The sequence below is a fragment of the Rhincodon typus genome, chromosome 37 (assembly GCF_021869965.1).
Source record: "Rhincodon typus isolate 14 chromosome 37, sRhiTyp1.1, whole genome shotgun sequence".
NCBI classification, from domain to species: Eukaryota; Metazoa; Chordata; class Chondrichthyes; order Orectolobiformes; family Rhincodontidae; genus Rhincodon; species Rhincodon typus.
This window is the reverse complement of record NC_063368.1, coordinates 8,973,697-8,987,699: the sequence shown is the minus strand read 5'-3', so window position 1 is coordinate 8,987,699 and position 14,003 is coordinate 8,973,697. Positions and strand designations below refer to the sequence as shown.

At 44.2% G+C, this 14,003-nt stretch overlaps 1 protein-coding gene across 5 annotated transcripts in view; it reads left to right on the top strand.

The window, feature by feature from the left end:
• LOC109920436 (cytochrome P450 2J2-like) overlaps positions 1-14,003 on the top strand; it is a 44,744-nt gene that overhangs the window by 24,422 nt on the left and 6,319 nt on the right. The window contains exons 7-10 of one of the 5 annotated variants that reach the window (XM_020520465.2): positions 1,421-1,608; positions 3,532-3,673; positions 5,258-5,504; positions 12,774-13,281. In XM_020520465.2, the coding sequence (XP_020376054.1) occupies positions 1,421-1,608; positions 3,532-3,673; positions 5,258-5,457 (530 nt within the window). In that variant the 3' untranslated portion in view covers positions 5,458-5,504; positions 12,774-13,281. The other 4 variants (XM_048617582.1, XM_048617585.1, XM_048617583.1 and 1 more) reach the window with 4 other exon arrangements.

Below are 14,003 nucleotides of genomic sequence, written 5' to 3'. Positions count from 1 at the left end.
CCCCATCACCCATCTCACACTCCCCAATACTCATCCCTCACACCCCCGTCACCTATCTCTCGCCTCCCAATACTCATCCCTCACACCCCATCACCCATCTCTCACCTCCCCAATACTCATCCCTCACACCCCAGGACCCATCTCTCACCTCCCCAATACTTCTTATCTGCATTCCACAGCGGGACCATTCTACCCAAGACAACCTGGTCCATTCTTTATCCATTCCCAACAAGTCCTCATACACCCACGGCATCTCCCCAGGGTAATCACAGAAGGTGTAACACCTCAGAGATTTTTGGAACTGCCGATGCTGGAGTCAGAGATAACAAGTTGTGGAGCTGGATGAACACAGCAGGCCAGGCAGCATCAGAGGATCAGGAAAGCTGACGTTTTGGGTCGGGACCCTTCTTCAGAAAAGGTGTCACACCTGCTCATTTACCTCCTCCCTCCTCACCATCCAAGGCCCCAGACACACCTTACAGGTGGAGCAGCAGTTTACCTGCACTTCGCTCGATCTAATCTACTGTAATCGTTGCTTACAATGTGGTCCCCTCTGCACTAGGGAGTCAAAACACAGACTTGTTGACCACTTTGCAAACCACCTACACTCTGCCTGTAAAAATGACCCCAAGCTTACAGTTTTGCCTATCACTTCAACACACCACCATGTTCTTACGCCAACATCTCATTCACAGTGCTCCAGCAAGCTTCAGCATGAGCTTGAAGAATGACATCTCATTTTCTGCTTGGAGACCCTGCAAATTCTAGGATTCAACATCGAGTTGAATAACTTTGCAGCCTGATTCCATCCTTCCATGTTTTTCACCCACCCCCACACCTGGGGTCCTGTTATGACATGTCACGCAGTCACCCATTCTCACTCTATTCCTAACTTCTTTCTACCTTGTTCTTACGTTTTTGCACCTCGGTCTTGTACCTATGATGGTGCCGTCTGTGGTGGCACTAAAAACTTTCCCCTGTACTCCTGTACTTTTGTACTTGAGTACATATGACAATAAACTCTAAATCTAAACCTACTCCTAGGCCCATTCTCACATTATGTGGGTTGCCTTCAGTACAGCTAACCCATTCTCTGCTACTCTCAGTTCTCATTGTCACTTATTCAGCATTTCTTCTGCTCTGGTCTGCCATCCATAATCTTCTTGTTTACCTGTCCCATTCATTTTTTTCTCTCTCTGTCTCTGGGCTCCACACAACCACTCACCTCTTACCCCACCCACACTATCCCAACGTCACCTTCAGCATAAACCCCATGTTTTTTCCCAGCTGCTAACTTTTCCAGTGAAGTACTCAAAATGTTAGCTCTGCATTCTTCCTACATTTGCTGCCAGATCTGCTGACTTTCTCCAGCAATTTCTGTTTTTGTTGTTTATATTGATATTCCTCTTTTGTTTTACAGAGAAGTGTCAGAAGGAGATCGACCAGGTGATTGGCAGCTCCCGTGCCCCATCTTTGAGCAATAGGCCCGACATGCCATATGTTAACGCTGTCATTCACGAGATCCAAAGATTTGGCAACATTCTTCCGTTTGCAGTCAGTCATGCTACAACACAAGACACTGAATTTATGGGATACACATTGAAAAAGGTGATTTATTCTTTCCTAGGGTTGTGCTTTTCCCTGATTACAGGACAGAAACAGGTCTCTTGGGCCAGTCATAGTGTCTTACTCATACAACATGCAATCAGACCCTTCAGTCCAAACAGTCCATGTTGACCTTAATCCCAAACTGAACTAGTCCCACCTGCCTGCACTTGGTTCCTTCCCTCCAAACCTTTCCTATTCATGAACTTATCAAAATGACTTTTAAACATTACGATGTGGAGGTGCCGGTGTTGGACTGGGGGGGACAAGGTCAGAAATCACATGACACCAGGTTATAGTCCAACAGCTTTATCTGAAATCACAAGGTTTCAGAACCTCACTCCTCCTTAAGGTGTTAGTGAGCGAGGTTAGTATCAGGCACGGAATTTATAAACAAAAGATCAAAGGGTCATAGAACTAATGTGAATGTTCAAAAAGCACACAATTTGTACACAGAGAGTCAATGTAGCATTTTATAAATTCCTTCTTTAGAAATAAAACCAGTCTGACTCCAAGTTAAAACACAGTCAGATTCTAAACAAGGCCTTACACCCAAAATGCATTGTCTGACCTGAGATGGCACATAAAACCTTAAGTTATCTCAGGTCAGTAACCGAAAGAAATTCTGGGATTTGCATATTAATCAATTGAAACCTGTATCTCCTTTCCAACTGATTAAAGATCTAACAGCCATCTTAGGTTTGTTCAATATATTCGCATCAGTTCTATGACCCTTTGATCTTTTACTTATAAATTCTGTGGTTGATGCCACCTCTCTCACTAACATCTGAGGAAGGAGCGAGACTCCAAAAGCTTGCGTTTTCAAATAAACCTGTTGGACTATAACGTGGTTTCATGTAATTTTTGACCTTATCTTTTAAGCATTGTAACTGTACCCACATCCACCACTTCCTCTGGCAGTTCATTCCACACACGAACTACTCTCCGTGTGAAAATGTTGCCCCTCATGTCCTTTTTAAATCTTTCTCCTCTCACCTTAAAAATATGTCCCCAATCCCTGAGAGAGAGAGAGAGAGAGAGACTAAAGCATCTACTATTATGATGAGCACAGTAAGCTATTGCATGTTAATAACTAATCAGAAAGTCTGTAGTAGTTGGTCTTCTGTATGAAAGGATGATGTGGAGGTGCTGGTGTTGGACTGGGGGGGACAAGTTCAGAAATTGCACGACTCCAGGTTATAGTCCAACAGGTTTATTTGAAATCACAAGCTTTTGGAGTCTTTCTCCTCCTTCAGGTGTTAGAGGCCGTTAGACTAACACATATATGGAATGATTTTCGAGGATCTCAGCCTGATTTGGCATGTAGAAGTGAGACTCTAGGAAGTGAAAGGAACCAGGGACATAAACTTGCATTGTTATACATCTGCTAAAAATGTCATAGACTGCAAAAGGAGCTGAAAGAGAAACCTCAATGGAATAATGTAGTTAACATGAAAGCAGCATCACACCTGAGGCTGGAATCAAACCCAGGTCCCCAGTGCTGCGAGACAATAGTGCTAACCACTGGGCCACTGCGCCACCCAATCTGTAGAGAAGGGAACAGTGTAAAATCTTTCAGGTCAATGAAACTTTGGCAATCATATTGAAAACTGGATCATCTACAGATGAGGGTAAGGTTTCAAACTGGACTTCAGGGTGTAAGCAAACATCAGAATCTAGCATGAAGCCTTTCTTTGCTTAGAAACCTATCTTTTTCCCCTTGTGTGTAAACGCCTGTAGATTACAGGCAGAGATGTTAGCAGTCAACAGATCTCTCCAGCTGATGGTACATGAGGGGGAATATGTTTTTTCATTATATACCTGATTGAAAAACCCAGGCTATGAAATTAATAGCATGTGCATGAAATGAGCTCCATGTTTCCATATAACCAGGTACCTCTGCATTATTTTGTGCTGTTATTCCAGGGCACTGTTGTTTTAATAAACCTGTCATCAGTCTTGCTTGAGGAGAGCCAATGGAAGCATCCAAACCAGTTCAACCCCGAGAACTTTCTGAATGAAAAAGGAGAGTTTTTCAAACCAGACGCGTTCATCCCTTTCTCAATGGGTGAGTAAGTGAACGATTGGTGGTTAAAATTCGGATTTCAGAACCGTGCGGATTTTCACCTTACCCCATTGGACCTCCAAACGAGTGAGCTGTGCCATTGTGAAGAGAACAAACGTACCATTCCAATGTTTATAGACGTCCATTCTGTCATCGTTGTGCTGTTTGTTTTCTCAGTGAGTGGACCGTGGCAGTTGTGCTATGGTCTGCCATTGAGAGAATTTGGAGAATGAGGCAGGAATTACCCCCTGCAGGCATTCAGACCCTAACATCAGAGTGCAATGTGATCTGTACCTTGAAGGGAAAACAATGATGTTTTTCCAAACTGGTTAATTAATGGCCAGAGGGTTGTGTTCACTGTACAGTTAAGGGCAGCAGGCGGTCTCTCTGGCAGCTTGGAAGAAGTATCCACTTTCAGATGAGAGCCAGAGAGAGATATAGAGAAAGAAGGTGCCTCAAGATGGAGGCAGAATTTCCACAACTTCTTAAACTTGTACACACATCAAAAGAAAGCATAACCACAGCCCAGTGGCTCAGTGGTTAGCACCGCTGCCTCACAGCACCAGGAATCCGGCTTCATAAGAAATAGGAGCAGGAGTAGGCCCATTTGGGCCCTCTGCCATTCAATAAGATCATGGCTGATCTTTTTCATGGACTCAGCTCCACTTACCTGCCCGCTCTCCATAACCCTTAATTCCTTTACTGTTCAAAAAATTATCTATTTTACTTTAAAAACACTCAACGAGGTAGCCTCAACTGCTTCACTGGACAGGGAATTCCACAGATTCACAACCCTTTGGGTGAAGATGTTCCTCCTCAACTCAGTCCTAAATCTGCACCCCCTTATTTTGAGGCTACGCCCCCCCAGTTCAATCCCACCTTCGGTGCCTGTGTGGAGTTTGCACGTTCTCCCCATGTCTGTGTGGGCTTCCTCTGGGTGCTCCGGTTTCCTCCCACAGTCCAAAGATGTGCAGGTTAGGGTGGATTGGCCGTGCTAAATTGCCCCATAGTGTCTAGGGATGTGCAGGCTAGGTGGGTTAGCCATGGGCAATACGGGGTTATAGGGATTGGGCAGGGGGATGAGTCTGGGTGGGGTGCTCTTCAGAGGGCCAGTGTGGATTGGATGGGCTGAGTGGCCTGCTTCCACACTGTAGGGATTCTGTGATTCATTTAGTATTCTTGGGTACATGAGTCTCCCCCATCCTCCCCCCACCACGGGGCTCTTAGTTGTGATTGAAACTGGGCAGCTGGGAGAGGGCCTCAAAGCCTGCCCAGAAGGCCGGCCTCCTCAAGAGGCTTCCTAGGCCTAGCCCCGCCAGGACCTAAAGGGCCAAGTGATTCAGGTTGGCTTTAAGCGGTCAGGTACCTACCCAGCTCTTACAGTTGGGTGAACTTGCTGACTACCTCCAGGACGCCGGGGGAGGGTGGTGCTGGCAAAAGGCCGAAGACATAAACCGTAGCACCCCACCAGCATCCGTGCTCAATCCCGATGAGGTATTGGAGTATCCTGCCCATGTTGTGGAAGATCGTAACTGCCCGTAGACCTGACTAAATAAATCTTCTTCCACCTCCCGACACACGTGACAGGTTTGCGAGCGTGCCTTGGGGAGAAACTAGCCAAAATGGAGCTCTTCCTGTTCTTCACCTCGCTGCTTCAGAAGTTTGAGTTTCATTGGCCTGATAAAACCACACCCCCAGACCTCAAAGGCTTGTTCAAAATCGTGATGACGCCACGACCATATAAGTTGCAGCTAAGGAGCAGGAAGGTACAGAATGATGACCCGTGAGCTGCAATGATGTGGATTTCTCTTCAGAGAAGGCTTGTGATTCGAAGGTAAGGAGGTGGATCATGCTGTGCTTTATCTCATGATCAGCAGTGCAGAGGTTGGTTTACGTATGTTTGATTGGGAGTGGGCTAATTGGCCCTTGTAGATCCATGCCACCATTCAGTTGGATCATGGCTGGTCTGTAACCAACTATGTTGACCCCATTCTTTATATATCTCTCAGTTAGAAAAATCTATTAATCTCCAGCTTCCTTTACCCACTGACAACCACAAGCTGCAGGGAGATGTGGTAGTTTTCGGCAGCAGAGATTTGATTTTTGAATCCTTTATTTGAATCCCAAGCAAAACTGGGACCATCGACAGGGGACAGCCATTAACCAACACAGTAGGGAACTCAAGAGAAACTTCTTTATGTGAAGAGTGGTGAGAATTCTGATATTATATTGGGAATTATCAAAAGAGGCTGGGCGCTTTGCAAGTCATAGAGATGCACAGCACAAAAACAGACCCTTCGGTCCGACTCATTCATGCTGACCCGATATCCTAAATTAATCTAGTGCCACTTGCCAGTATTTGGCCCATATCCCTCTAAACCCTTCCTATTTATATACCCATCCAAATGCCTTTTAAATGTTATAATTGTACCCGCCTCCACCACTTCCTCTGGCAGCTCATTCCATACACACACCACCCTCTGCAAATAGTTGACCCTTTTAAATCTTTCCCCTCTCACCTTAAACCTATGCCCTCTAGTTTTGGACTCCCTTACCTGAGGAAAAAGACCTTGGCTATTCACCTTATCCATGTCCCTCATGATTTTATAACCTCTGTAAAGTCGCAGCTCAGCCTGTGACACTCCAGGGAAAATAGCCCCAGCCTATTCAGCCGCTCCCTGTAGCTCAAACCCTCCAACACTGGCAACATCCTTGTAAATCTTTCCTGAACCCTTTCAAGTTTCACAACATCTTTCCTATAACAGGGTGACCAAAACTATACACAATACTCCAAGTGCACCCTCACCAACGACTTATACAGCTGTAACATAACGTGCCAACTCCTGTACGCAATACCTCGACTGATGAAGCCCAGCACACTAAATGCCTTCTTCAACACCCTGTTCACCTGTGACGCTGCTTTCAATGAACAATGTACTTGTGCTCCTAGATCCCTCTGTTCCACAACACTCCTCAGGAGCTAACCATTTACTGTATAAGTCCTACCTTGGTTTGACTTTCCAAAGCGCAACACCTCACACTTATCTGTATTGAACTGCATTTACCAATCCTCAGCCCACTTCTCCATCTGATCGAGATGCCTCTGTAATTTTTGGTAACGTTCCTCGCTATCAACGATACCTCCTAATTTTGTACCATCTGCAAACTTACTAACCATGCCTTGTACATTCACATCCAGATCGTTTATGTAAATAAGAAAGATCCCAGGGTAGAATCGAACCCGGGTCACTGGTGCTGTGAGACAGCAGTGCTAACACACTGAGCCACCATTTGTCCATCCTTGATGAGAGCACAGCTCTATGGACTGGTAGGATTACAGCGATTTCATCCTTTTCTATTCTCACAGACTGCTGGCTACTGGTGCTCTAAGAATGTTTACAAAAACAAGAAGGACTTGCATTGATGTAGCACCTTTTGAGCCTACAGAATGTCCTACAGCACTTGCAAGGCAATGAAGTATTTTTGAAGATGGTCTAGCAAACATGCAAAAGAGGAGCATGGGATTTTTAGTTCAAGGGAGCAAACCTTGCCTTGGCATTAACATAGAATCAGGAAGACAATACAGCAGGCCTCCAGCAATGCAAAGTAATTGCAGCTTCAAATTCTCTACCAGGACCCGAAGCTCTGCTGTTCCGGCTCGGCACCAACGGCATTAACCACAGTAGCTGAAGCACAAACGTTTCTTCGGTTTCAGCTCCCATGCCTCCAGAAGGGAGCAACAAACGATCACAGTTCAGGAGCTTGCAGGAGAGGGATCTAACTGAAGCATTGCTTTACTTTGCATATGTAAGGCATGGCGGCACATATCAAAATTGGCTCATCAAAGGCCAGTTATTGTGACTGGCTCTGAAACATTTACTCCTCCACTCTCGCTGAGCATAAGCAGTTGCACTGTTCCCTGGCGCTGCATTCTGATATCCTAGAACGCGTCTCCCTCTGCTGGCTCAGGACAGATGTAACACTGATAGCCATCTCTCAGTGGCAAAACCAAAGTTTTCCCTCATTCTTCAGCCTCTGGGGACTGAATATGAGGTTTTTGTTTTTAAGTGGAAATACTGAAGGACTGACCTTGGATATATTAACAAGCCTAGCCTGATATAGGACCCTATACAATAAGGAACATACTACTCAGCTAGACAAGAAGCTGGAGAGGGTTCAGAGGAGATTTACCAGGATGTTGCTGGGCATGGAAAGTTTGAGTTATAAAGAAAGGCTGGATAGGTTGGGACATTTTTCCACTGGACCTTAGGGAGTTGAGAGCTGACCTTATAGAAGCTTATAAAATAATGAGGGGTATAGATAGGGTTAATGGTAGTTATATTTTCTCTAGGATGGGGGTGTTTCAAGACTAGGGGACACACTTATAAGGAAAGTGGAGAGGGGTTTAAAAAAGACATGAGGGGCAATTTTTGTTTACACAGAGGGTTGTTTATGTGGGAATGAACTTCCTGAGGAAGTGGTGGATATGAGCGCAATTACAATGTTAAAAAAAAATTTGGGTAAGTACATGAATAGGAAAAGTTTGGAGGGATATGAACCAGGAGCAGGACTCATTTAGTTTGGGATTATGGTCAGCATGGACTGGTTGGACTGAAGAGTCTGTTTCCGAGCTGTATGACTGTATGAGATCAGAAAGCTCACTCAACCTGTGCTGAGCCAGTTCCCTGGATGATCACCCTTAACGAGCACAGTGCTTAGTCCTGGACATCTCCCCATGTAATCAGCGCAGGCCATCACTCACTTATATTGGCCTTTGCCTGGAATTCAACAGTACAAGGAAGATAAGATGGGATCCGAATGGCCAAAATATACTGAAACACTTTGCACGGCATCATTGCAACATAGCCCACCTTCCAAAGTAACACTGTTCTTCCTCTTCAATTTGTATTCATTCCTAAGATGTAGGGCAATACAGGCTATTCCATTTTGCAGATGGTACACACAGCTATTACTTAGTGTCGATTGTACAGGGAGTGGATATTTGTGGATGTGGTTCCAACTCTGTGTGGGCTGCTTTGTCCTGGATGGTGTCAAGCCTCTTGAGTATTGTTGGAGCTGCACTTATCCAGGCAACTGGGGAGTAAAGGTAAAACCACCATAATCGTACCAGATCATAGACTGCTCTCTCATGAGTGAAAGACAGCTGGTGGTGGTTTAACCTGAGGGTCACCGCCCCTCAGGTGAGAGGAGAAGTTGACAAAAAAAATCCTTCACGGTGAGCTCAGATGGCGCAGGAACTGAACCCACACTATTGGTGTAATGCTGCATCACAAACGAGCCATTGCCTAACTGAGCTAACCCTGCTCCATCAAACACCTGACCTGTGCCTTGTGGGTAGACTCTGGGGAGTCAGGAGGTGAGATCTTCTCCTCTTCTCTCCTTTTATTAATGGTAGATGATCCCCCTTCTCCATCTCCTCCTGGCACTATCCCATTCCTCTTCCAAGTCAGCTGAAGTTAAGTATCTCACCGCCGTACCTTTCGATCTGCTCTGGAATCTTTCTGTTCTCCTCCCTGAGAATCCCATCCCCATCACTTGCCTCACATTTCCTATCCCTTTAAAACAGATGACCACACCATTTCGATCCCTTCCTGGCTGCTTTCCTTGCTGCTCCCATGAATTTCACAAACCCCCTGATGCACGAATCTTATTAGTACCCAGTTCTCATCCCTCCTTCCTTGATGTTTACCAGGTTTCTGTATCATACAGCCACTGGCTTTTAAATTCTTCCTTTCAGCCTTGGTACAACTGTTCTATCATAAAAACAAGCCATTGCATTTCTAATTCCAAGGACTCCAACCAGAGTTAATCCCAACCAAAAAACACTCTTGTAGCTCAACCCAGCTAAAGCTTAAACACACGTGGACCAACAGATTCAATATTAGCTTCTTCCCCGCTGTTTTTCGACTTCTGAATGGACCTCTCAAATTTCAAATTTAATTTTTATCTCACTCTTTGTGCACCTTCTCTGCAGCCATAACATTGTATTCCTCGCTCTGTTCTGTTGCGATAATGCACATTGTATAGTACGATCTGCCTGTACTCCATGCAAAACAAAACTCTGCACTGTACCTAGGTGAAAGTGACAATAATAAATCAAGTCAAATCAAAAACACCTTTAGAATTCTCCACACAGTTGTCTGTGGATGTCAGGAAAAAGATGTCAACGGGCTTCTAAAAACATGTTTAAGAAAGAGAGCCAAAATGACCCAGCATGTTACAGAGCAGTGAAGTGCCCCCATTTTAGGTAAAGTTATATGGACCCTTATTAAAGATTAAATCACAAAGCATAATGGCAAAAATAAATAAGACTATCACAGATTGCCAATATGGATTCCTCAGGGGGTATTTTCCTGTCCAGTTTGTTTGTTTTCATTGAGGGTGAGGTGAGGATGTAATGGGATTTCATTAACATCTTCAGCTCACACAAATCATTTTTAAACATTAAAGCTTCTCAGGGATGCCTCCAATCTTCTCAATTTCAAATCTCAAATTGCCTCACATTTTGTTACCTCTGTAACCTCCTCTATGATGTTATGTCTGACAGTGCGTATGTCAATATACCTTTAAGAGACATGACCATTGCTGTATCATAGCATGAGACCTGAGGGCATGAAGATCTCAGACTCCATCTTACCTCAGATCACAGGAAGCATGACACTCTACAGGAAGCAGGTTGCTGTGTTATAAACTAAGAACTTTAAAGTTAGCCCAGGCACTTATGTGCCTGGTGAATGTAATATTTGTGTATAATTGCTTTTTGTCTGTTGGATTCTTCAATAAATTGGTAAATGAAATGAACTGACAAATCTCTGAACACACAACTGCATTATGTTTCATCCTGGCTGCCAGTTGACATATCACTGAGAAATGTTTCTTTCTGTTATCAGTGCTAACGTGGGTAAATATATAAGGGGGAATGGAATAGAAGGATCTGTTGATCGTGTAAGATGAGTTTTAGACAAACCTAAACCTTATGGCTTTCTGGTGTATTATATATAAAACAGTAAAAACATTCTATCAACCAGCAAGAGACGACCCAGGCACTTAACTGAGGTCACACATTTTTCTGGAATTGAAGCACTAAGATCACTGTTCCAGATGACTTTCTGACCTGTTTATAAAAATTACTTTCATGGAACTGACCAATGTCCAGCCGTCTCTATTTTAAAATCCAAATCGCAACATGTAATATATACAACAGAGCTTTCATCTCAGAAACTTGTTCTGGGTTTCTCTCCAGAGAAAGTTGAGCATTTTATAGTGCCTTTCACAAACACACGATGTCCCAAAGCTCATCATGGCCAATGAAGCACTTTCGAAATGCACTTGCTGATTTTTTTAAAAGTTATTTGTTCAGTGGCTGTGGGCATCACTGGCTAGGCCCAGCATATATTGCCCCTTTAGGGCAGTTAACAATCAACCACATTACTGCGGGTCTGGAGTCACATGTAGGCCAGAACAGGTGAGGATGGCAGTTTCCTTCCCTACAGGACATTAGTGAACCAGATGGGTTTTTCCTGACAATTGGCAATGGATTCATGGCTACTGTACTACTATACTAGGGGAGGCGATGGCCTAGCAGTGTTATTGCTGGACTGTTAATCCAGAGACCCAGTAATGGTCTGGGAACCCAGGTTTGAATACTGGTGGAATTTGAATTCAAATAACTTAAAATATCTGGAATGATGGCCATGAATCCATTGCCAATTGTCAGGCAACCCATCTGATTCACTAATGTCCTTTAGGGAAGGAAACTGCCATCCTTACCTGGTCTGGCCTACATGTGATTCCAGACCCACAGCAATGTAGTTGACTCTTAACTGCCCTCTGGGCAATTAGGGATTGGGCAATAAATGCTGCCTGGCCAGTGACACGCTCATCCCATGAATGAATAAAGGAAAAAAAAAGGAGTGACTGTTCCGCAGTGGTGGAAGATTCAGATACAAATTTAACATACCTGGAGTCAACATGAGGCCAAAATAGTTTTACCCAGTGACTTATAATGGTCCAGAATGGATCTTATGAGGAGATTCAATTTGGGGGTTTCAAAAGGAATTGGGTAAATATTCGGAGGAGAAGGATTATCTGTGTTATAGATACAAAATATGGAAGTAGGATTTTTTTCTTGATTAAGGTGTGGGCAACTTTGGCTGAGCCATCATTTATTGCCTATCTCTAACTGGCCTGCAGATGGCGGTGGTGAGCTGCCTTCTTGAACCGCTGCGGTCTGTATAGTGTATGGACACTCAGAGCGATATTAGCAGAGGAATTCCGGGATTTTGACTAAGCAATATTGATGGAATGGCAATATGTTTCCAAGTCAGGGCGCTGAGTGGTTTATTGGAGAACTTGCAGGTGGTGGCATTCCCATGTTTCTGCTGCCCTGGTTCTTCTGGGTGGGAGAGGTCATGCATTTGGAAGGGATTGGTGGGAATGATAGTTGGTAGCTCCAACACAGAGCCCACATGCACAATGGGCTGAATGATATCCTTATAGATATCTTCCAATCGCCTAGTTCGGCGATGTCATTACACACCTCTGGAATCAGACAGGACTTAAACTGGGGCCTCCTGGATCAGAGGCAGGGAAACTACCACTGCACCACAACAGCCTTGTATAACCTCCTTAAATGCTCTGTCATTGATGACTCAATGTTTTTTCCTTTCATTGTTGGAGGGTAGATTGGTTAGCTTTGATGGCTGGTTTGCAACAGAGTGGGTTCAATTTCCATCACAGGCTGAGGTTACCATGAAGGGCTGGTCTTTCTCAACCTCTCCCCTCACATGAGGCATGGTGACCCTCAGGTTAAACCATTGCAGTCATTTCTCTCTCTCATAACAGAATATCCCTATGGTCTGGGCTCCTTTACTTTTACACAGCTCGTGAATATCATTGGATAGACCAGTATGTATCACCCAAAGAACAGTTACATATCAATTGTGTTGCTGTGGGGTCAAGTATGTTTAATAAAGTCACAACTTTGCAGGATGCATGTGGAGTCGGTGTTTGCCGTAGGTATATTTTGAGCAACATTATCCTCAAGTCCTTCCTCATATACCCTTTCCTTCTCACCTCCCAGGCAGGAGTTTATGAGTTCAAACCACTCTCCCGAGGCAAGAGCACTGAATCTGGACTGGCACTTTTATGCAGCATGGATGGACTATTAGAGTTGCCATTATTCTGATGAAGCATGAACTCCTTTCTAGAGCTCAATTGGATGTAAATGATGCAAGAGCAGAAGAAAGTGAACAAGAGACTGTCATTGCCTAAAGCAAACTACATCACTGCATTAATCAATCATTGTCACTTGTCAGACTTGCATCAACAATGGCAATTACATATCCAAAGCATACTGGACATGCAACGCTTTGAAAAATCTGTTTTAAAGTACTTTGGGTGTGTGAGACAGCATTCAGACTGTGGCCAGTTCCCTGTCAGATATTCTGTACCATTCTCTATGAGGGAAGCTACATTAACATACCAGATTTGGCAACTCCGATCCTCCAGCGCCATGTGTACTGTTGCATTAATTCTTATACTTGGAAAAAGAAATAAATCACATGTATTTATGTGGCACCTTTCACGCCCCTGAATCTCCTGAAGCACTCTATAATTATATACTTTTGATGTGTTGACACTGTTGTCATGAAAGAATGTGACCTCAATTTGCAGCTTGGGTTAAGTTCCAAAATAATTTTTGCACACTACATTCTGCACCTGCCACCCTTACCCCCCTGCCCACACGACCTTTAAAATTGCTGCTGCAGCCCTTAAATAGCTGCAGTGGTGCATTCAAGGTCTCAGTGTCAGCTCCACAAGAGCACACAGCTAACTCAGGTATCTAACAAAGTGATGAAGGAATGGGACACTGTCACTTGTAACAGCTAATGGTCAGGATGTGCAGTGATTCTACTGTGAATTTTTTTTTTTCCTTTATTTGTTTATGGGATGAGGGCATTGCTGGCTAGGCAGCATTTATTACCTGTCCCTAATTGCTCAGAGGAGAGTTAAGAATCAACCATATTGCTGTGGGTCTGGAGTCACATATAGACGAGACCAGGTAAGGATGGCAGTTTCCTTCTCTAAAGGGCATTAGTGAACCAGATGGGTTTTTCCAACATTTGACAATTGATTTTCATTGTCACCATTGGGGTCCTAATTCCAGATATTTTATTGAGTTCAAATTCCACCAGTTACCACGGTGGGATTTGAACCCGGGTCCCAAGAACATTAGAGACAGTAGGAACTGCAGATGCAGGAAAATCTGAGATAACAAGGTGTAGAGCTGGATGAACGCAGCAGGCCAAGC